General features: G+C 38.5%; 1 protein-coding gene across 1 annotated transcript in view; it reads right to left on the bottom strand.

Moving 5' to 3' along the window:
• Window positions 1-4,446: 4,446 nt before the first annotated feature.
• The window catches only part of st6galnac6 (ST6 (alpha-N-acetyl-neuraminyl-2,3-beta-galactosyl-1,3)-N-acetylgalactosaminide alpha-2,6-sialyltransferase 6), a 43,311-nt gene continuing 22,210 nt past the window's right edge, over window positions 4,447-25,547 (bottom strand). Inside the window, exons 2-6 of the mRNA XM_063073590.1 lie at window positions 23,012-23,087; window positions 20,735-20,923; window positions 16,678-17,084; window positions 15,376-15,483; window positions 4,447-13,437 (exon numbers count right to left, since the gene is read on the bottom strand). Coding sequence (XP_062929660.1) covers window positions 13,254-13,437; window positions 15,376-15,483; window positions 16,678-17,084; window positions 20,735-20,923; window positions 23,012-23,038 — 915 coding nt within the window. The 5' untranslated portion in view covers window positions 23,039-23,087 and the 3' untranslated portion in view covers window positions 4,447-13,253. The remainder of the gene's footprint in view (window positions 13,438-15,375; window positions 15,484-16,677; window positions 17,085-20,734; window positions 20,924-23,011; window positions 23,088-25,547) is intronic.

The raw sequence follows: 25,547 nt of genomic DNA, 5'->3' as shown, positions 1-25,547 counted from the left end.
CTGATCAATATACTCTCCACCACACATCTACAGAACTTTGTCAACCTTGCTGAATCTTTGCAAACTCCGAATTAGAGACACTGCTGTGCTTTCTTTGTAATGGCACTTGCATGCTGGGCCCAGGACAGATCATCTGAAACGGTAACACTGAAGAATTTAAAGTTGCTGACACTCTCCACCTCTGATCTTCCGATGAGAACTGGCTCATGGACCTCTGGTTTCCTCCTCCTGAAGGCAATAATGAGCTTCTTGGTCTTGCTGACATTGAGTAAGAGGTTGTTGTTGTGGCACAACTCAGCTAGATTTTCAATCTCCCTCCTATATGCTAATTCGTCACCACCTTTGTTTCGGCCAATGACAGTCGTGTTGTCAATAAAGTTAAATATGGCTTTGGAGCTGTGCTTAGCCTCACAGCCATACGTACAAAGCAAGCAGAGCAGGGGGCTAAGCACACAGCTTTGTGGTGCACCTATACTAATGGTGAATGTGGAGGAGATGTTGCCAATCCAGACTGACCAGAGTCTGCAAGTGGGAAATCGAGGATCCAGTTGCACAAGGAGGTATTGAAACCAAGGTCTTGATGTTTATTGATTAGTCTTGTGGGAATGATTGAATGCTGAGTTGTAGTCCATTAGGAGCATCCTGATGTGTGCATGCTCACTGTCCAGATGTTCCAGGGTTGAGTGAAAAGTCAATGAGATGGCACCTACTGTGGACCTGTTGTGACAGTAGACAAATTGGAGTGGATCCAAGTCGCTTCTCAAGCAGGAGTTGATGTTCCATCACTAACCTCTCAAGGCACTTCATCACGGTGGATGCAAGTGCTACTGGATGATAGTCATTGAGGTAGGATACCACGTTCTTCTCAGGCACCTGCTTAATTAAAGCTTGCCTGAAGCAAGTGGATACCACTGACTGCCAAAGCGAGGGTTTAAAGATATTAGTGAACACTCCAGCCAGTTGATCATCACAGGTCTTCAGTACTCGGCCATGTACCCTATCTGGACTGGCTGCTTTTGGTGGGTTCACCCTCCTGAAGGATGCTCTCAGGGACTGAACTCACAGGGCATTAAAGACTGTGGGAGGTTTGTGAATGTTCCTCTATGTTTTAATGGTCAAAGCGACCATAGAAGGTATTGATCTCATCTGGGAGCAAAGCCCTGTTGCTGCCAGCAATATGTTGCTTGGTTTCACCTTGTAAGAGGTAATAATATGTAAACTCTGTCACAGCTGTCGAGTATCCTTCAGTGTTTCAAGTTTGCTCTGTAAATTGCCACTTTGCAAATGAGATGGCTTTCCCGGATCATACCCAGACCTCCTGTAACTTACTTGGTCATCGAACCTGAATGCCACTGATTTGACCCTCAGCAGATTGTGGCTGTCCTGCACTTAAGTTGTATTCTAACCTCCATTTGGATATCTCTGCTGTAGCCAGCTATGTCCTGTAATCTAAACACCTCACTGCTCTCAGTTATGACTATTAAGCCACTTCCACTACTGCCTATTTTCCTATCTTCCATTTCTAATTCATATGACACTTCAGTTAAACACATTTCAAACTTTCCCAATTCTTAAGATTCATTCTTCTCTGCCTGATTCCCAGCACCTGCAGTTTTCTAGATTTTCATTTACCGGTACCAGTGATAGTGTTCCTGCAATACCCGCTGCCAGCAGTAGATGGCACATCTGCCCCAGCTGGGTTTGCTCTGCATCCCACCATCTGTTGGCCAAGAATGGTTAAACGCGAGTAAATTTTGAATTACATCGCAGGCTGCCTTTTCAGAAGAACTTCAAAGTTCAACGTAAACTTTATGATCAAGGTACATATATGTCACCATATACTATTGAGATTCATTTTCTTGCCATTCAAATTCTTACAGTAAATACAAAGAAATACAATAGAAACAGAGAAGAACAAAAGACAAATGGTGCAAAAATACAAAAAGAAATAATAAATAAATAAATAAATAAGCAATACATGTCCACAACTCGAGTTGTAAAAGTGCTAAAAAGTGAGTCCATAAGTTGTGGAATCAGTTCAGAATTGGGGTGAGGGGAGTTATCCACTTAGCTTTGGTTTTGGGGGTGGACGGGTGAGGTGTGTGAGATCCAGGAAAAGAATTTCAAAGGATATGATCTGGATATACAACCACCAGTGATGAGCAAAACAAATACTGTTTAAAATGTTTGTTTATTGTACACAAACATTTGCATATTATTCTATTCAGTAGACAAAGCAGAATTTGAATATCAATCTGTGCTTAAGATGTTATCTGTAATAATTCATGGAAAAACTAGCCCATTGAAGTAACTTGACCAATTATGACAGAGTAGGGACAATCCAGATGTCAAAACATTAAAATGCGTTATAAAAGTATAGAGCACCTGCAGCCAACATCTCAAAAGAAGATTGGCAAATTTTCTCAGGCTCTGAAGGCCAAATTGTGAACTGCGCTCAGTTCTGGTCACCTCACTACAGGAAGGATGTGGAAACCATAGAACGGGTGCAGAGGAGATTTGCAAGGATGTTGCCTGGATTGGGGAGCATGCTTTATGAGAACAGGTTGAGTGAACTCGGCCTTTTCTCCTTGGAGCGACGAAGGATGAGAGGTGACCTGATAGAAGTGTACAAGATGATGAGAGGCATTGATCGTGTAGATAGTCAGAAGCTTTTTCCCAGCACTGAAATGATTGCCACAAGAGGACACAGGTTTAAGGTACTGTGGAGTAGGTACAGAGAGGTCAGGAGCAAGTTTTTTTCCTTCACAGAGAGTGGTGAGTGCATGGAATAGGCTGCTGGCAATGGTAGTGGAGGCAGATACAATAGGGTCTTTTAAGAGACTTTTGGTTAGGTACATGGAGCTTAGAAAAATAGAGGGCTATGGGTAAGCCTAGTAATTTCTAAGGTAGGGACATGTTCGGCACAACTTTGTGGGCCGAAGGGCCTGTATTGTACTGTAGGTTTTCTATGTTTCTAAATTTAAAATGTGCCAGAGAAACACTGTTCCCTACAAGTTGCACTGGTGTAACTGAAATGCTCCCACACACATAGCCTTTGTTGCCACACAGCTGAATTGTTTTTATATGTTTATATAATTTTGAAATTTACATTAATACAATTTTGAAACACCATTTTATTGTTAATATAATCCATAATTTTTCAAAATAATAAATATGCAACCTTTACTTTGAAACATTTGAGAGCTTCAACGTATTTACATTGTCAGTGTCTCAAGTTACAACACTGTTACAAATTGTAACTATAAACACAGAATGGAAGTTGGTAGCTTATTGATAATAAATTGTCAGCCCACTGAATGCCAATGCCATCTAGTCAAAACATTTTACTTTTACCATTGTGCCCGTTAGTGGTTTTGACTGACTGACGTGGCTTATTTGTGTTGCGAGTTATAATCTGTGATTCCAGACACATCCATGTAGTGTAGTCTTAACCTGTCCCTTAATTCAGGGACAATGGTCAGCACTGCCAATGACTTCCATATCCCACTACAGATAAATGAACAAAATTCAGCAAACCTTGAAGATTTTCTTGTCTTGCTCCAAAGGGATTACTGCTTCCCACATGGAGTTTGTTCTGTTGTAAAGTTTCTTTCCACTTACATCTCTGACACCTCCAATTCCTTCTGCCACTTCAAAGGTTTCCAGCTCTCATCATCTCCCAGGGCACTGATACTTCCATCCTTCAGCAGGATACTGAGTGCTTTTCAAACAGGAGATCGCCAAACCCCCTTCACTACCTCCTTGTTGCAGCTGGAAAAAGAGGTTCCTTATGTAGGGTTTCACCCCAAAATGACAATCCCTTCTTTCCCAAAGATGCTGTTCGACATGCTGAGTTCCACCAGTAGATTTGTTTGTTACACAGTGATCAACCTTTCCTTTATCTTTACTCCCTTGACCTCAAATCTTCCTCTTTACCCAACATGCCCAGTATTTCCAGCTTTTTCCCGTTTGTATAACATTGCAATAGATTGTTCAAATGTAACTTCCAAATGAAAAATCCCACAATTACCAACTCTCATTTAAAAAGTAAAGCAGGAAACAGAATACAAAGTGGTCAAATGTAAAAACATTTTAATACAGATACAATCATTTCTTTGATGGAGTCTTGCCAGAGCTGTTCATTTATTCCAGTTCCAATCATTTTGTGTGCTTTGATAAACTTCAGAATAAACACACCAAGTTTGTGTTCGTTGTATATTCTACTAGTTCAATGTCCTGATTATGCACAAATCTGTGTGCTACAACTTGCAAAATATTGAACGCTGCTTGTAGATTTTATGCTCCATCTTTATGCATGTGTTGAAAAGATTTAAATATCAAAGGTAGTAGTTACAGGGAGTGTATCGGAGGATTTCTAGCTTGGCTTCCCAAATCATGCAACTGCATTCCTCAGAAAACGGTCAGTCATTCTTTGAAATGTTCTCTTTTCTTTTCCAATATTTTTATTAATTTCTTACATAAAATACAGAGTACATTAGAATATATAATATATTGATTATAATATAATGAAATCACAGATAAGGTGTAATTACCCCATAGCCATATAAAATTAAAGCATAATATTGAAAAGCAATAATTATATTATTACAAAAAAAATCTAAACCCACTACCAGAAAAAACAGCTGTTAGGTTAAAAAAAAAGGAAAAGATCCTTAACATATAGTAGAACATATTATTTGCCAACATCTGTGCTTAATAGTAAATCAAAGATTATGAAAATAATTCAAAAAAGGTCCCCACAATGTTAAAAAAATATCTTGTCTAGGTTCAGAAATTGAAACACGCATTTCTCTAAATTTAAGCAAGACATAATATCATTTAACCAATGAGTACGAGTAGGCGGAATGGCATCCTTCCACTTAAGCAACAATGCCCTCCTGGCTATAAGAGACATAAAGGCCAAAATATGTAGATCCTGTTTCTCCAAAATAATATCATTTCCTCTAACAATACCAAATAAGGCTGTCAAGGGATTAGGTTTAAAATTTACTTTAAAAAGCACCGAAAAAGTTAGAAATACTTCCTTCCAATATTTTTCAAGACTCTGACAAGTCCAAGACATATGGATTAGTGAAGCTTTTCCATTATTACATCTATCACAATAGGGAGATATATCCGAATAAAAACCAGACAGCTTATCTTTAGACATATGGGCCCTATGAACCACTTTAAATTGTAGAAGGGAATGACAGGCACATAACGAAGTAGTATTAACCAATTTTAAAATTTCATTCCAAATGTCCTTGGAAATTGAAATCTGTAAATCTTGTTCCCAAAGATTTTTAATTTTATCTAAAGGACTGTTTCTCATTCCCAACAACATACCATAAATATTAGAAATAGATGCATTTTGGAAGGGTTTCAAATTAAATATTATATCATGTAAATTTTTATCTGGACTTTTAGGAAATGTATGAACTTGAGAACGCAGAAAAGTCTCTAATTTGTAAATATCGAAAAAAGTGAGTTCTCGGTAGGCTATACTTACCTGACAGCTGTTCAAATGAAGAGAGAGTATCTTCAACAAATCATAAAAACATTTAATACCCAATCTATTCCACTCTTTAAAAACATCAGACATAGACGGTTTTTAAAAAAAGTTAGAAAAAATGGGACTGGAAAGTGAAAAACTCAATAAACCAAAATATTTTCTAAATTGTACCCAAATCCTCAAAGTGTGTTTAACTACAAAATTATCAGTTAAATTACTTAAAGATAAATGAATTGCGGATCTGAGAAGAGAAATAATAGAGAATTTAACAGAATTAGCTTCTAAAGAAACCCAGATCCAACAGTCCTCTTGATTAATATAATATAACCAAAACATCAGATTTCGTATATTGACTGCCCAGTAATAAAACCTGAAATTGGGTAAGGCTAAACCTCCCTTCTTTTTAGCTTTTTGAAGATGAACTTTATTTAATTGAGAAATTTTATTCTTCCATATACAAGAAGATATAATAGAATCCAAAGAATCAAAAAAGGATTTAGGAATAAAAACAGGTATGGCCTGAAATAAATATAAAAATTTAGGCAAAATATTCAATTTAATAGAATTAATTCGACCAATCAATGATAGAGAGAGAGGTGACCAATTTGAAAGTGCCTCCTTAACATAATTCAGAAGTGTAAAAAAAATTTTCCTTAATAAGGAATTTATAATTCCTAGTAATTGTTACACCCAAATAAGTAAATTGATTTCTTACAATTTTAAAAGGAAGATTAGTATTAACTAATACCAAATTATTCAAAGGAAAAAGTTCACTCTTATGAAAGCTAAGTTTATATCCAGAGAACTGACTAAAGCAGGAAAGTAAAGAAAGTAGAGGAGGTAAAGAAGACTCCACATTAGAAATGTACAGAAAAGCTCATCAGCATAAAGCAAAACTTTATGGGTAATACCCCTCCTTAAAATACCAGTGATATCATTAGATTCCCAGAAAACAATAGCTAAAGGTTCAAATCAAAGGTTCAAACCAAATCAAAAAGCAAAGGACTCAAGGGACAACTCTGACTAGTTCCACATAAAGTTTGAATGGTTTAGAGTACTGAGCATTAGTAAGAACCTGAGCAGAAGGAGATAAATAAAGTAATTTAATCCATTGAATAAAATTGGGCCCAAAGTTAAATTTTTCTGAAGTTTTAAATAAATAATTCCATTCAACCCGATCAAAGGCTTTCTCAGCATCTAAGGATATCATACATTCCGAAATCTCTTTAGAAGGGGAATAAATAACATTCAATAAATGACAAATATTAAAGTGGGAGTATTGATTTTTGATAAATCCAGTCTGATCATCAGAGATAATACATGGCAAAATATTTTCAATCCTACGAGCCAAAAGTTTAGATAAAATTTTACTATCAACATTAAGTAAGGAAATAGGCCTATAAGAAGAACGTTCAATTGGGTCCTTATTCTTTTAAAGAATAAGCGAAATAGAGACTTCATAAAAAGATTGTGGCAACTTACCTAATTTAAAAGAGTCAGAAAGGACAGAGTAAAAATGAGCTATAAGCAAAGAGGAAAAAGCCTTATAAAACTCTCCAGAAAATCCATCAGGACCCGGAGCCTTCCCCGAGTGCAAAGAATGAACAACCTCGGCAAGTTCCTCATAGGAAATAGGTTGATCCAACAATTTTCGAATATCATCAGAAAGTGTAGGAATGTTTAATCGATTTAAGAAATTATTCATTAGAGTGTTATCTTTAGGAGGATCAGAACTATAAAGTTTAGAGTAGAACTCTCTAAAAGCATCATTTATTTCTAAATGATCAGATGTTTTATCACTATTAGCTTTACAAATTTCAGTAATTTGACATTTAACTATAAAAGGTCTTTAACTGGTTAGCTAATAGCTTACCCGTTTTATCTCCATGAACATAAAATTAACTTTTATCTTTTAAAAGTTGCATTTCAATAGGATAAGTTAAGAGCAGATCATATTTAGTTTTAATTTCAACACGTCTTTTATATAAAACAGGATCTGGAGCCAAAGCACATTTTTGGTCTAATTGTTTCAACTGATTGGCTAACTCAATTCTCTCCTTATTAGCTTTTTTTCCTAACACTAGCGGTAAAAGAAATAATTTGACCTCTAATATAAGCCTTAAAAGCATCCCATAAAATAAGACTAGCAGTCTCTTCTAGCGTATTCTCTTCAAAAAAGAGAATAATGTGTCTCTCCAAAAATTTTTTTAAATCTTTATCTGATAACAGAGTTGAATTAAAACACCAGAATCTATTTATTTGGGAGATACCCGGAAGATTTAAAGATAAAAACACAGGACCATGATCTGAAACAGCAATTTCTTTATATTCACAGGATTGAACTAATGGAATCAATTAGCTATCAACAAAAAAACAATCAATCGTGGAATATGTACGATGAACTTGAGAAAAAATGAGTACTCTTTATCTGTTAGATGTAGAAAACGCCAAACATCAACAATATCACATTTCATTATAAAAGATTGGATAAAGGAGGCAGATCTACTACAATTGTTTAGAAGAAGAACGATCTAAACAACAGTTGAAGTCTCCTCCTAAAATCAAAGAATATAAACTTAAATCTGGTAAAAACCAAAAAAAGTTCAAAAAAGCCTGGATCATCTATATTTGGGGCATACAAATTAGCAAAAACTATTAATTTATTATCTAATTTCCCTGAAACTATAACAAAACTCCCATTGGTATCAGACACTACATCATGTTGAACGAAAGAAACTGAATTGTCTATAAAAATCTAAACTCCTCTTGCTTTAGCCTGAAAGGAGGAATGGAAAGATAAATCCTTCCAACGTTTGAAACAACATAAATTATCACATTTACGAACATGTGTTTCTTGTAAAAACAAATAAATGAGACAGTCAATTTCTTAATACAATTAAATATGTTATTACATTTCACAGGATGGTTTAATCCTTTCACGTTAAAACTAAGTAAATTAGAAATATGATCCATTTTAAATATTGCTTAAAGGAGATGTTTAAATAAAAACTGCTGGAATATATATTAAATCCAAACAGTTAGCTTTTAAAAAAGTAACCAAGCAACAAATGAAGCTAAGAGAACCAAACAGCTGATAGAAAAAAAAAGAAAATCTCCCCCCACCCCCTGCCCAAAGAGAGAAAATCGACCAAAGGGCAGTCGACAACTAAACCTATCATACCTCCCACAACAATCTACTGGCTGAGCTCCAAAAAAAAAAATCAAGGCAAAACTGCTTCCAACAAGACATAACAAAAAACAGAGCAAAATTAAACATATTAAACAAAACCTCAGAATTATAGTATAAAAATATTAGAAAGAAATATGAAAGCTCAAAACATTTTAACTTAGAAAGTATTAACACAAAGAAAACTTACTAATATCAAATCCTTAATTTTCTAAACAAGGGGATAAAAAAATAAAAAAAAATTAGATAAGAAGGTATACCAAGAGTAAAAAACACAATTGTTCATAAAAGAAAGTGACGAGCAGTTAAACTGCTGATTTTAAAAAAAGGATCCATCAGGCAGACACAACATAAATTTGTGTAAAGAGTTATTGAACAGTTAAACTTCTGAAATCAATTCGGCACTCAAGAAATCCTGCACTTCTTTGGTCGAACAAATCCATCTGTGAGAGCCATTTTCCAAAATGATTCTAAGACGAGCAGGGTATTGAAGAGAGGGTTTAAAACCTTTATTATACAGCTCAGACATGACTTTTTAAAGTTTGAAGCATTCATTCAACACCTCAGGTGAAAAGTCTTCCACAATTCTGAACTTGTGGTCTTCATAATCAATCATACCTTTCCAAAGAGATTCACGAATTAAAAGTTCCTTTGTTTGAAAGTAGTGAAGACAAATTATCATTGAATGAAGGTGTCCTCCCGGAGGTGGTCGTCATAAAGGCGACCTGTGAGCTCAGTCTATCTTAGGTGGAGATTTAAAAATATTCAGAAATAATTTAGCCAAAAGGTTTGCAAAAATTTCCGAAGGCTGATTACCTTCCAATGTCTCTTTAAAACCCAGAATACATAAATTATTTCTTCTGTTCCTATTTTCTAAGTCGATAATCTTCTGTCTAAATGTTTCATTAAACTTTAACTGTTTATCACAGATCTGTTCCAGGTCATCAATCTTCGCATCGAACATCGTCAGTGTCTTCGTTCTCTTTTATCCATTTATCATGTTCAATTAAAGTTTTTTGAATAGAATCCAATTTTTCATCCATCCGTTTAAATTCAGCACTGAGTTGTTGGAACTCCTCCAAAAGTTCATTTTTATGCTTCCGAAGTGTTACCATAATCGATTCCAAAGTTACAGGAGGGTCCTCTGCTTTTTCAGTAACTTTAGCATGACTCATCATAAAGCAATATTGTGTTTAAAAGTAAGTTTTTAAAACAGGTTTGAAGCAGCAAATTTAAAAGAGTAGGAGCACCTATAAAAGCACTGCTACTCCATCAACAGCCAGTAGAGAAGTGAAATATTCTCTTTTTAGAAAATAGTCTTGCCGATAGGCATCTACGCAAGGTACAAAATGTCATGAAACAGTTAATACATGAAATCCCATCTTTGTATGTTTCACTTTCCCTTTTTTTTGTGTCTTGCTACCCAAAATCATCTTTTGCTACAACGACAAAATAAATTACTTGGTTAAAAATTGACAGAAATAGAAATGTAATCTAGCTTTGGTAGGCAAGAATAGGCAGAAAGGTACCTGGAACAAAGCACATAGAATCACACAGCACGGGAAATGCAGTCCTTCTGGGACCAACTGAAAGCTCTCACAGGCCAACTCAGTCGGCTAGAGAATCCTTTGTTATCTGTGTTTGGGCATGAAGCCACTTCCAGCAAGGTAGCACATGCTGAATGTGAGCAATACTGGGCACAAGCCCATTGAAATGCACTCATGGCAGGATGTGTCCATAGATAAAACTGTACAGTGATTTGTGACCGGCAGTGTCAGACAGAAAGAGAGAGGATGAATACTGATCTAATTGTCCCAATGGTACAGTAGAGGATGTTCTTTGCAGCTTGGATTAAGGCACACTATTTAGGGAGAATACAGGAAGTTTTCTATACATACAGCCCAAAGTACAACTGGAACACCACTAAAAAGCTGGAGGAACTCGGCAGGTCAGGCAGCATTAATGGAGGAGAATGGACAGTCGATACTTAGAGTGAAGGCCCCAGATGAAGAGACTTGCTGATACTTCAAGTCAAGATTCCAGATGAAAGGTCAGGCAGCATTAATGACAGGAAGTGGACAGTCAAAGAGACCCTTCATCTGGAGCCTTGACTCAAAATATCGACTGTCCATTTTCCTACACAGATGCTGCCTGACCCACTCAGTTCCTTCAGCTTTTTGTGCGTGGCTCCAGATTCTAGTATCTGTAGTTCTTTATGTCTACTGTACAAATGACCGGGTGTATCTTTAAATAAAATTTTTAAAAAAACAGATAAAGGCCATAAGACATGGAAGCAGAATTAGGCCATTCAGCCCATCGAGTCTGCTCTGCCATTCCATCATGGCTGATCCCATACATCTGCCATCTTGTCACATTCTTTGATCCACTGACTGATCAGGAAACAATCAACTTCTGCCTTAAATATACCCACTGACTTAGCCTCCACCATAGTCTGTGGCACAACATTCCACAGATTCACTACTCTCTGGATAATAAAATTCCTCCTTATCTCTGTTCTAAAAGGTCACCCCTCAATTTTGAGGCTGTGCCCTCTAGTTTTGGATACTCCCAGCATAGGAAACATCTTCTCCACATCCACCCTATCTAGTCCTTTCAATATTCAGTAGGTTTCAATAAAATTCTCCCACATTCTTCTAACTTCCAGTGAGTACAAGCCCAAAGCTGCCAAATGCTCCTCATATGTTAACCCCTTCATTCCTGGAATCATTCTCGTGAACCCCCTCTGGACTCTCTCCAATGACAACACATCCTTTCTGAGACATGGGACCCAAAACTATTGACAACACTCCAAGTGCAGCCTTAAAGTGCCTTAAAGGGTCAGCAGCATCTCTTTGCTTTGATATTCTACTCCCCTTAAAATAAATGCCAACATTGCTTTGCCTTCTTTACCACAGTCTCAACCTGTAAATTAATCTTCTGGGAGTTTTGCATGAGGATTCCCAAGTCCCTCTGCACTTCTGATGTTTGAACCTTCTCCAACTTTAGATAATAGTCCACACTATTATTCCTTTTACCAAAATGCAGTATCATACATTTCTCAACATTGCATTCCATCTGCCACTTTTTTGCCTATTCATCCAATTTGTCCAAGACCAATAAAAGTAGATGCAAAATAAAAATGGTACTACAATGACAAAACAAAATCATTATATATCCAAGTAGTAAGAGCAAAAAACAAAAAGACCAATGTTTATATCAAAAAGGAAACATTTTACAGGATAGCCAGAATTTAATAAAACTCAAGCAGGCAACATGAGGTCAGTATGGGGCTTCGACCATACTCAAAATTGGGCAAGGCTTTTGAAACAAAAGGGCACGTAGTAACATAAATGCTATGGAGTTTGTTGAAGATAATAAATTAATTCTTTAAGGTTCCTTTTCTGACTTAAAGGACTGATCTGTGCTCTGTCCAATTGAATGTGTACCAAGCAATTCAGGGCTCGTTCAAATCCCAAAATAAAAGAAACCTCTTGAGGTAGGAGAATGGGTTTGGAAGGGATAATAAATAAATCAGCCATGATGACGATGGACTGAATGGCCTAATTCTGCTCCTATGTTTTATGGTCTTTATTATTACAAAACCAACAAGTGGACATTATTTTCAACATAAGGACCTCATCAAAACATAAGTAGGAATGGGAAAGGTCAGCACAGATAACAACATTTTGAACCCAGTGGCCTGGCTTAATGTAAGACGTCCATTTGTAATGGAAAACCATCCAGAATAATGAAATCAAAATCCTGCTTTTTAAATATATTGCATCTGACTTCCATTTGGATAATGTCATCAGTAGTATTTATTAGATTTAATCTGGTCAGTTGAAATTAATTTTCTCATTAGTCATATGGAGAGTAGACTTCCCACTTTGAATATTAGAGAAAACTAAAACACAAATATAAAACAAAGGTAAAGTTGCATCATGTAACTTAGCCCTGAATCTCTATAGAATCTCCAAAGTCATTTCTCAATTCACTACAACCCAAAACCAAAACCCACAGAATATTTGAATGTTATAATACAACTCAGTGTCTCTTGTACAGAGATCCTTTCCAAATGAAATCTTCAACACCACTGAAGGACAGATCAATTACTTAGGAAACCTTATTAGGAATGCAGAATTGCAGGATGAAGCAGCACGACACAAGCCTTGCCTGAAAGTCCATTCACCATTCTGCAGATTCATTATGTGGCTCCAAGCTAACAGAGGTGTCATTGGAATGAAGCAGGTGTTTGAATTGCATTCTGCAGGTTAGGTCACAGACTAGATAGGGACTGATGCTATCGAACTGATCTGTAGAAGCAGGTCATACAGCACTGCAGGTCAAACATCACGACTTCACCCCTTCAGCTGTGCCAGCTCTCCTTACAAGCCTTCCACAACAATACTTATGATCCTGTGACCTACCATTCCCTCCAAACATGGCCAGCACAGGTTATAGGCTCCAGTTTGCATTGATCCTAGAGCAACTGTGCTTCTAAGCTATGTATACAGAGTTCAGGAAACGCAGGTGTGACAAAGTACCAGGTACAGGTCACCAGCTGGGATGTGAGAAGACGATGTTATACAGCTTCGCCCACTGAGCAAACACATCCTTCTCAGTGATGAAGCGATGGTGATTCCCCCTCTTGGCTTTTTCATTCCCAATGTATGTCATGCATTCATCTGGACCTTTCGGCTCATAATAATGATAGGGTATTCGCTTGTGTTGAGGCTTTCTGTTTTAAAAAGAAATCGCATTAGTTTTATCAATAGGTAAAACATTTAACTGAGTATGGCAATAGAAACAGGAGCCAATAACATTTTCAACTGTTAGGGCATATGGCAAATATTAACTTCAGCAACCAATCATTAGACCTGAACATGGATTGTAGATTAAATTTAAAATGCAGTCCTGGAGCTGTGGACAGCAGGTAACTGAGAAACCAGACAATGCTGATTAATATTAATTTTTGGGTAGCTGGAGTGTGGGTGCGAAGAAGATGGTGTGAAAATTATATGTAACTCAAAGGAAGCATTGTAGATGCATTGTAAATATAGAATTTTCCACTCCCTAAGCACAGCAGCTTCAGACCCTTCACTTCTTCAGCTGAGAATACCAACAAACACAGACTGAAGAAAGAACCTAGTCTATCTTACTGGACACTTCTTCTCTCCCAGTACAAGATATAGGTTGGAAGCTTATCTAAAACACAACAGTAATCCTGGGTTAGGTCATCACAAGGGCACTTTCACACTGCCAGCTCGTGAGGCAAAGTTTGTGTTGTTGCTTCCTGAATTTGGTGCTCGTATTGCAGTACCCAAAGCTCAAGTTCAGCCAAAAAAACTGAATATGTTGGAAAAACTCAGCAAACTAAGCAGCATCTGTGGAAAGAGAAACTGAGAACAATACATATTTCATCGCTTCTCTTTCCATAGATGCTGCTGATCCCATTAAATATTTCCAACATTTCCATTTTTATTTCATATTTCCAGCTTTTGCTGTTTTTAAAAAAAATTCTCAAGTCCCATTAGCTTTAGTTGTCACATGTACATCAAAACATAGTAAAGTTGCTTAGTTTGCATCAAATCAAATCAGCGAGAATTGTGCTGGGGGTAGCCCATAAGTACAGCCAATATAGCAAGCCCACAATTTATGAACTCCAGAATGATTACTATTGACAATTCAGGCATCACACTGTAGGAATGATGACAAGATTTTGGAGAAGATGCACAGAAGATTTGCTTGACTGACACAACGGATGAGGTACCTCAGCTATGTAGTGAGTTTGGAGAAACCAGGCCTGATCAGATAGGGATGTTAAAAATCTTAAGATTTTCAGTGGAGTAAATAAGGATCATTCCCCTCCATCTCCATCCAGTGACCAGAAATTCATAGGGTATTTACCAAAGCAAGTGGTAACATTAGTTAAAAAAAATGATTACATTGGAAGTGCACCAACTGATTAAATTAGCTTCCATACCCTATGACATACAAGCAGGAAAGAATTCTTGGTGGCAAAACAAAATTACTGGGCTGTGGGCAATGAATGACGGAAGTGGGATTAACTGGAAAAGGTTAGTAGTTGACGTAAAATGGGCCAAATGACAAGGATGCATTATTTCTAACTCTTGATTCTAGCTACAACATTTAAATGTATTAGTTCAATTCTTAACTGCATAAAACATGCCCTTTGTCATCATCTCAGAGCAACAAGTAATGCAACTGGAGAATAAGGATTTGTGATCAATTAGAGGGATAATATCTGAGGAATCACTTAACAGAAAGCATTACTGCAGGGGAGAAATGCCAGATATGGCACTTAGTATTTTTCTGCAATTATACATGTCATGTCACTAGGCTACTATTCCACATAAGAACAACATATTGCCTGAAAATGGATGGGGTTATTGGAGGAGAACAACATGGGAGGATTTTGATTTTAAATGAAAAGGGAAGAAACAGGTTGGTAAATATTTGAAAGAAAATGTTAGTCTCCAACATTCACAGCTTAAAAAGAACAAGTGTTAAGGACACTTTTCACAATATTGAATCTCAGTCCCTCTCCTACCCAATGGGTTAGAAGGTACAGCAGTAGCTGTTGTGATACTAGTCCCACTTGCTCGCTCCACCCTGGCATGAAGGTGGTGTAGCAGCTCTGAAGATGAGCACGTACCTGCAGTGACTGGGAGGAACCATTCCATACACATGGACACTGTCGCAGAGCTCAATAGCAATCACCATGGTGAACCAGCCTGTGCTCAGCCAGGAATGCGATTTCTTTCTTCAAAGTCAAATAAGAAAGAAAATCAAATCCCATTAATAATGGGATCCACAGAACAGAACAGGCCATGTAGCTCAAAGTCTACGCAAGTGCTTACATTCCACACTGACCCAGCTCAGCAACTCAAACCCATATTCACTGATGAAGCGGTACAAACTTTAGTTACCCAGATCAAGACTTGCAAGAGATATGTGGTAAAGATCCACACAAAGTGTTCCTTAATAAGCCCAATGCCACAGGGATTCAGGGTTATGCTCAGAAAGAGACAAGAAAATGATTTAAAAGAAAATAATGGAAGAAAATGATAATGACCACATGCACAGGGTGCTTTGTTAGGATAATGGCACACCACATGTTGCCATGCATGTATTGTTAAACGAAATGCTATTGTGGCTGCGTATAGTGAACACACAAATTCCTGCCCGATAAGAAAGATGACGACTGGTTAATTCTCTCTTCTAGCGTGCCCTCACACTACTTGGTTACACAATGGAACTGATCTTACACACAATTTAACTCCTCCCCACTCACTATTTTGCAGAAGATAAATCTTTCCTGTGTCACAAAATGTTATGTTGCTTCAGCAGTACTGTTTGGCAAGTCAGCTTGCTTCTGTAAATACAAAGCCACCTTATCACTAAACCACCGGGTGATACAGTGACCCTAGGTGGCCGACAGTGGTGTTAATGCCAATTTATAATTTATATCATGCAGCCAATGTAAGGTAGTTGCCACTGTAAAAGCAAAGTGACTTCTAGAGCATGCAGATCACATTTAATGAATTTCATAACATATGCCAGTGATATTAAACCTGATTCTGAGTTGGCAAAACACACATGTAGGAAGACCACCAGTTGCTGAGACACAATGCACATTAGAAAATGTGTGTGTTCGACAATGAGTAATACATGTACTATGAATTGAGACAGAGTTGGATGAAATTAAAAGAAAGTACAGGGCAGTTTTGGGAGGGAGGAATCAATGGTTGTACAAATTTACAACCACAATCAAATGCCCTGTTGGAACACGGTCATTAGGCAGCAGAGATTGTCCACACAAACACAGAGAATGGCCACAGGCACAGCGAAACTAAGAACAGAGCTTGAGGCCTGTAATGGAAAGATGTAATGAAGGTGTAAAAATTTACAAGAGAAAGATTCATTTCAAAGGGTTGCATATACATTGTCATAATACCTGTCTCTCCCAGTTTCCCTCTGAAATAAATCATCGAATTGCTGCATCCTCTTGGGAGCAATGATGTACGTGGAGACATTTGGGAACAACGAGCCCACTTGGTGAATGAGTCTGTAAATGCCGCCTTTTCTGTTCTGCATTTTCTGCGGAGGCCCCCAGAAGATAAAGACCATTTCTTGGCTTCTGTTAAGGAACTCCTGGGGTTTCCTCATCACCCGGAAAACACTGGAGTGCGCGACAACCCGCAGCGTTGTTTTATTCCCGACATCCTTCTCGTATCCAGAGGTAGGTGCATCGTTCATACGAATGATGCACTCAGTCTCGTCAATCTCCGACCCAACCTCACTGCCAAGCAAGTGGCTGGAGCTGGTGACAAGTGCACACGATCCACAGTGGAGCTTCATCGTCTGAAACAGAGCGACAGGGCGTTACTGGCGTCAAAGTGTCAATCATTAATCAGGTGTCAAAGTGACTATCACTAATGCGGTTGCCTCTCAAGATGATATCGTGGAGAGGGAAGATGGATTAACATTTCAGTGGGGTGGGGGGGGGAGAAGAGAGAGAAGAAAATGACTTTATTTTAAATTTTCCAATTAAGGGGCTTGGGCCATTTGCTCTGTACTTCTGCCTTTTCCTGGAGATCACATAGCCAATAAAATAGTGGAGAGGTGGGGGAAGTGGGCAAGAGCGGCTCAGAAAGGAAAACATGTTTAACTACGAAGCTTCAGTGTCAGATGTGGGGACTAAGTTTGATGAACTGGAGATCACTGTAAGTTGCCACAGAGAGTCACCTGAAAGAATTCATGCAACACACACAAACGCTGGAGGAACTCAACAGGCCAGGCAGCATCTATGGGAAAAGAGTGCAGTCAACATTATTCCTTCCCATAGAAGCTGCCTGGCCTGCTGAGTTCCTGTGTGTGTTGCTTGGATTTCCAGCATCTGCAGGTTTCCTCTTGTTTGTGAAAGTATTCACCTCCTGTTCCAGCCTGTACTCAGCTAGTTCGCTTTAACATCCTACAGAACAGAACAGCTTCTTCAGTGCACTATTCCCTTGCTTCAGCTTCACCTCCTCCACCAACTCTTTCCCCCCGCACGTATCCACCTAACTCCCCTTTGAAGGTTACCTATAGACCTGCTTTCACCAGGTCAACAAGGAACACTTTCCAGAATCACAAGTTGCAAATTTATCTGTGCATCCTCCAATGAATTCAAGTCCCTTGGCACATTGACCATTGTAAATAGTGTTAATTGATGCATGACAAAGATTAGTCAACCCTTGGGATTTTCTCAATAAAATCATTAAGGCCTAAGAGCAGAATTAGGCCTTATGACCCACCGTCTGATCCAACACTCCACAACCTTTGACACCCTTACTAATCAAGAAACTGTCAACCTGTTTTAAATATAGCCAATGAATTGTCTCCACAGCCATCTGTGGTAATGAACTCCACAAAATCACCTTTTTCTGGCTAAAGAAATTCCTCCGCTCTACACGGAGTCTGTGCCCTCTGGTCCTAGACTCTCCCACTATTTGAAACATCCACCTCATCTTGGCCTTTCAATATTGGGTAGGTTTCAATGACATCCTGCCTCATTTTTCTAAATTTCAGTGAGTACTAGTCCAGAACCATCAAAATTTCCCCATAAATGAACTCTTTCTTTCCCACAATCATTTTTGTAAATTTCCCCTGGATCCTCTCTGTTGTCAGTCAATCCTTTCTTAGATACAGGGCCCAAAATTGCTCACAATACAAGGGTCACATGGTTAGAAAATACCCATTAAGGCAAAAACAAGATGAGGTCTCATTGTCACAGGCTGACTGGTGAATTCCAGGTACTTTACTCCAGGTACTGACACCCTGCATGGTCAGTACTTAGTAACACCCCCTTTGGCAAGCATCACAGCTTGTAAACACTTTCTGTAGCCAGTTAAGAGTCTTTCAATTCTTGTTTGGGATTTTTTTTGCGCATTCTTCCTTGCAAATGGCTTCTAGTTCTGTGAGATTCTTGGGCCGTCTTGCATGCACAGCTCTTTTGAGGTCTATCCACAGATTCGCAATGATGTTTAGGTCATGGGACTGTGAGGGCCATGGCAAAACCTTCAGCTTGCGCCTCTTGAGGTAGTCCATTGTGGATTTTGAGGTGCGTTTAGGATCATTATCCTGTTGTAGAAGCCATCCTCTTTTCACCTTCAGCATTTTTACAGACGGTGTGATGTTTGCTTCCAGAATTTGCTGGTACTGTATTCAACTGAATTCATTCTTCCCTCTACCAGTAAATGTTCCCTGTGCCACTGGCTGCAACACAAGCCCAAAGCATGATCAATCCACCCCCGTGCTTAACAGTTGGAGAGGTGTTCTTCTCATGAAATTCTGCACCCTTTTTTCTCCAAACATACCTTGGCTCTTTGCGGCCAAAAAGTACTATTTTAACTGCATCAGTCCACAGGACTTGTTTCCAAAATGCATCAGGCTTGTTTAGATGTTCCTTTGCAAACTTCTGACACTGAATTTTGTGGTGAGGACACAGGAAAGGTTTTCTTCTGATGACTCTTCCATAAGGGTTATATTTGTGCAGGTGTCGCTGCACAGTAGAACAGTGCACCACCACTCCAGGGTCTGCTAAATCTTCCTGAATGTCTTTTACATTCAAACGGGGGTTTTGATTTGCCTTTCTAGCAATCCTACGAGCAGTTCTCTCGGAAAGTTTTCTTGGTCTTCCAGACCTCAACTTGACCTCCACCACTCCTGTTAACTGCCATTTCTAAATTAAATTATGAACTGAGGAAACGGCTACCTGAAAACACTTTGCTATCTTCTTATAGCCTTCTCCTGCTTTGTGGGCATCATTTATTTTAATTTTCAGAGTGCTAGGCAGCTGCTTAGAGGAGCCCATGGCTACTGATTGTTGGGACCAGGTTTGAAGAGTTAGGGTATTTATAAAGCTTTGAAATTTGCATAATCTGGCTTTTCCTAACGATGATTGTGAACAAGCCATAGCCCTAACAAGCTAATTAAGGTCTGAGACCTTGGTAAAAGTTATCTGAGAGCTCAAATCTCTTGGCGTGCCCAAACTTTTGCATGGTGCTCCTTTTTTTCCCCACTCTAAAATTGTACAAAACAAAAATAATACACTAATCTTGCTTAAAATGTTGAAAAGAATCTTTCATCTTTAATTTTATGAGTTTTGGAGATCAGTTCATCTTCTACTCACTTAACTATTCACAGCAACAGAAATTTTGACCAGGGGTGCCCAAACTTGCATGCCACTGTATACTAAATGTCCTTGCACTATCTCATTATTACTTTATTTTGAATATTTTGCCATTTATAGTAAATTTATCATTTCATAGTAGTAGTCATAGTCATACTTTATTGATACCGGGGAAAATTGGTTTTCGTTACAGTTGCACCATAAATAATAAATTGTAATAAAACCATAAATAGTAATATGCAAATTATGCCAGGAAATAAGTCCAGGACCAGCCTATTGGCTCAGGGTGTCTGACCCTCCAAGGGAGGAGCTGTGAAGTTTGATGGCCACAGGCAGGAATGACTTCCTATGACGCTCTGTGTTGCATCTTGGTGGAATGAGTCTCTGGCTGAATGTACTCCTGTGCCCACCCAGTACATTATGTAGTGGATGGGAGACATTGTCCAAGATGGCATGCAACTTGGACAGCATCACTGTATACTGCTGCACAGGAACTGATTTCATGTTACCTAACAATGATAATAAATCTGATTCTGATTAACCTGTGCCTTTATGGAAGGTTTGCACTATATTAATCACAAAAGTTTAACTAACTGGTCTGCAATTACTTTATATATCCCTTTCTTTTTTTAAGGCACAATATTAGCAGGTTTTCCAGCCACTCATTCTGGTCATGTGACCAGAGAGACGGTCAAAGCTTTTGCTATCCTAACAAAAGATGTTCTACAATTCTGATGAAGGCTTTCCTGTAGGTTGTCAGCTTGGGAGAACATATTTCAGAGTCCCATGTTTATACGTCGGCAGATTTCACAGAAATCAAAGAGTGGAGACATTTCCTCACCTTGTTTCCTGAAACTGGAAGATAACCATCTTTTGTAACCCATTTCTTTAAACTTGATGGTGCATGACTCAAAACATCATAGACAAAATGTCCTTTATAATTTATGGAGTTGTTGCCACTGCTGGAATTATAGATGATCAGGAGAGTGGCCAATATGAAGATCACTACAGCAATTGCAAATCTCTCAGGCTGCAATGAAATCACAAGGAAGAATGAGTTTGCAAGATGTACAGGATTCTGGCAACAGACAACAGCTATTCAAATAATGATCTGCCACATTTATTTTTGAGAAAATAAGGATGGTGCCTGCACCAGTTTCAAATTGCCTAATTTTTTCTTCTCACCATCCTGAGAAATTACAGGTTAGCAATTGTTACGGGACACAAAGGTTTGGACCAAAATAACAACCTTAGCTCTTTCAGTATTGTATTTTCATTTCAAAAGATCCACATAACAGAGAGTCACACATCTATAACACTACAAATTACTGCAATGTGCAGGCAGCATTTATAATCTACATTTACGTAGTGCCCCTTGATGCCCCTGGAGCACTGAACAGTACCCGACATTTACCCTCAAAGGAAATGAGTTATTTTATTAGTGGAGAGGTTTTACGAACATTTTAATGCAGCAGAGAAGATGACTAAAATTGCTGAAGGAAAGATGACTGCCAGTGGTGAGTTTAAAAATTGGGTACATTCAGTTATACAGAATTGGTGTAGCACAGAGATCTCAGAGGGCACTATGGCTACCGGAGTTACATAGATGAAAATGAGAGAGGGAAAAGTGATGTATGGACATACTTGCAAACTAGGAAGAGGAAATGCAAAGCAATGATTGTCCAGGAGCCAACATAGATCATTGAGGACATGGATGATGGATATGTTCACATGAATAAATGAAGAGGAATGTGAAACAACATTTTGTTGGCAAGAGAAACCTTGCAATGTTGTTGCTAAAAACTGCAGAGAATACAGGAAGGTTAAGAACAGTATATCAAGAATATAACTAACATCCGCATTACAGGCCTTTCGTCCCACAATGTTGTGCCAACCACGTAACCTACAAATTCCAAATAATTATAGTAATTCCATATCAAGGGAATTTTGTGGAATCTATTTAAAACACTAAGTCAACATCAGGTGAATCATTGAGGCCAATTCCAGATACCAAAATATTGCAAGTCATGAAAGTAACAGAGATAGTTTAAGAGTTGTCCTGGTCTTGGGGATGGTTTTTATTCATTATTTATTAACATACGGCCCTTCAATCTCCTTCAAATTACATGACAATTTACAATGTCCAATTAACATACCAAATGGTATACCTTTTGGAGTGTAGGAGGAAACCAGGGCACCCGGAGGAAACCCATGCGATCACGGGGAGAACGTACAAACTCCTCACAGGCAGTGGCGGGAATTGAACCCCGGTCACCTGTCCTGTAAACCATTGTGCCCCCTAATCACAACATTACCGCGTCGGATGGTGTGATACAGTTACATGGTTAGAGCACGGAACCAGGAGTTTTACTCTTGAAACAAGAGCAGCTAAATTAGAAACACAAGAGATTCTGCAGATACTGGAAATTTAGAGCAACACACACAAGATGCTGGAGGAACTCAGCAAGTCAGACAGCATTGATGGATGGCGATAAACAGTCGACGTTTCAGGCTGAGACTTTATACCCCTCCCAAGCTCCTCCAGCACTTTGTGTGAGTAGCTAAGCTATAACTTGTTAGGTGTTTAAAATCATGAAACATTTAAACAGAGTAAATAAATATAAAAAGTGTTCCCATGACTTAGGGATTAGCTGCAAGCAGATAAAGAGAAGACAGTCAAATGAGCAAAATATTAGAATTTCTTCCTTAAAAATGTAATGACTGATTAGGAATTGGAATGCACTGTATGATATTAAAATTAATAGTAGGCCTTTCCAAAGGAAAGCAGGATAATAGTAGAAAGTGTGTGGATAACTAGGCTACTCCTCTGAAAGAGCTGGTGCAGATTCAATAGCCAAAATGTCACTGTTATGTGCTATATATTACAATTCCATACTAGCTAAAAGAATGGATTGTGCCTGCTTTAAAAAAAAGTTGCTTTAATTATATGCTCAATAAATACCAAAAGACATGACAAAAAGAATGTTTCAGAAATTGAGAAGCAAGGAGCCTTGGAAATACAGACTAACATTTGTAAAGTAGATTGAAGGTCCTGAAAACAAAGCTCTTGCTGAGTTTTTAAAAGCAATTGCTGTTATGGAGACAGTAAACACCTCACCGTATTTTTCATGTCGTTTGAGGCCATTAGCAGCAGCACTACACCTGTGAACGTTGCATCCTCACCTCAAACATGCCTGGAATGAAAGAAAACAAGGTCTAAACTTGCACAATAGAAACTGAAAAAAACATATCTGCCCAACCTTGACTGACTCAAATAATTAGAAACACAAGAATTAAAAGTGCTGGAAACACTCAGCAGGTCACGTAGCATCTAGAAAAAAAGAGAAAGGGTTAAAATTTTGAGTTTAATATCCTCCTTCAGAATTGGAAAATAGAAACCAGGTTGAGCTTAAGTTGTGGCAAGCGTGGGGGAAAAGAGACCAATCAGACAATGGGACAGGGTGAGGCCAGGCTGCTGTGGGAGAAGCTGTAAACAATGTCATACAGTCAAAGGGTAAATGGTGGAGAGTGAGGGAGAGAAAACCTGGACAAAGGAGTTGTTAGATCTGGGGATAATGTTATCCAGAAAGTTGCTCAGAAGTCAATGAGGTGCAAATCATACGGTTAAAGCCATTTTATTAGCTTTCAAAAAGTACAGAGAATGCAGACATTCAAAAGCTATTAAGAGCTCTTCTCTTACTGCTGGCATTTAGGGTAGCAATGAAAGTCCTCCATCTCTGGCGATGTTCAGGGCCTCCTTCATGATGTCAGTAGCTTCCCCTCAGTTTTCACTACTGTCAGTCATGCAAGTCCCAGCTGGAGACTCAGGAATACCATCACACTCAGATGTAAAAGGGTTCTTCTCATTGCTGTTTCTGCACAATTTTGTTTGACCAGTCAGGGTTGTTTGCTCTGAGCTGAACCCCCAAACCTGGAGGACCCGGGTTAGTTTGTCCTCTACCTTTTCATCTGTTTGGCATAGGTGACCTTACCAAAAGCCAAAGCACAAGGCCCTGAATCCAGCCAACGTAACGTAGCTCTCCGGGTCATTGAGGCTCGCAAGCCTCCAAACCACGACAAGGTTGTGGTCCTCTTGAAGGATTAAGAGCTAACCATACCATTTAAAATCTAAACATTTAAATTCATGTCTTTACTTTTAAAATTGCATTCTGCTTACAGCCACTCCATTCTGTTGAAGTGAATGGAGTTACATGAACCTTGCCACAGCGCGAACCTGGAGCAGACTTCCCCAGCGTAACTGCTTGGAATCTATAGGAAGCTGGCACTATCACTGGACTCTGTTAGAATTCCGACATCCAGGCACAGCCGCCAAACCATGCTTACAAGGAAATCCTAAACCTTTTCTCCATGCAACTCTTCACTTACTAGAATTTTTCAGAAAATCCTGTGTGAATATATTTTAAAATGTACTCATTAAAGATTAGTACCAAACTATAAAGCACTAATGCCCAAGTTACACTGAGGCTAACTTGCTGTGTTATTCAATTAAGATACTGAGCAAGAGTGAGATCTTCCCTAAACCCATCTAGGCTAATCTTAAACAAAGGAATACAGGGAGAGCCGGAAATACTTAGCATGTCAGGCAGCTTTTATGGAGAAAGCTACCCAACCAGTATTCAAGACAATGACCATTTGTCTTAAGACAATCCCGAAGTAAACCATGCATTTGGTGGCCAAAAGACAAATACCTGGTTTCTGGTTTAAAAAAAAGACTGAACAGCAAAACAAACCAAAGAAGAATGGACTTCTTGAAAAAGGAGAAACTGAATGGAGATAGGAAAAATATCTACTCAGAATTGAAATATTTTTAAGACAGGCCTAAGTTCACAAATGGCACTCACCTTGCTGTAAAATATCTTTTCCTTCTAAAACTGCTTACAAATGATTATTCATTTACTGTTTGTCACGCAAAATTTTATATTCTGCAAAATACTTTCAAGCCTTAAAAGAGGGAAGATTTTATAATCATTTAGTTCTATCAAGTGACACTGTTAAGCTATTTTCCAAGCTCTCAAAGTCTTTATTATTTCATCATCATGCCAACCTTAACCTGTGAAAATCTTAAGGATGTCCAGAAGGCCATTGTTCGACTTCAAGTATGAGAGTATCCAGCCACAGCCCTTCTCCTTAGTGACCCATTATTCTTGGTAGTGTCCTGGCCTACCTTTAGTCAAGAAGAAAAGAAAAGCTTACAAAAGGTTCAGAGAGCTAGGTAGTGTTAGAGGTTTAGAAGATTATAATGCTAACAGGAAGGAGTTTAAGAAGGAAATTAGGAGAGCCAGAAGGGGCCATGAGAAGGCCTTGGCGGGCAGGATTAAGGAAAATCCCAAGGCATTCTACGGGTATGCGAAGAGCAAGAGAAGATGTGAAAGAATAGGACCTATCAAGTGTGACAGTGGGAAAGTGTGTATGGAACCGGAGGAAATAGCAGAGGTACTTAATGAATACTTTACTTCAGTATTCACTATGGAAAAGGATCTTGGTGATTGTAGTGATGACTTGCAGTGGACTGAAAAGCTTGAGCATGTAGATATTAAGAAAGAGAATGTGTTGGAGCTTTCGGAAAGCATCAATTTGGATAAGTCACTGGGACCAGATGAGATGTACCCCAGGCTACTGTGGGAAGCAAGGGA

Source organism: Mobula hypostoma, chromosome 21 (assembly GCF_963921235.1).
Source record: "Mobula hypostoma chromosome 21, sMobHyp1.1, whole genome shotgun sequence".
NCBI classification, from domain to species: domain Eukaryota; kingdom Metazoa; phylum Chordata; class Chondrichthyes; order Myliobatiformes; family Myliobatidae; genus Mobula; species Mobula hypostoma.
Note: the sequence above shows the minus strand (reverse complement) of the source record. Positions and strands in the feature narration are given on the sequence as shown.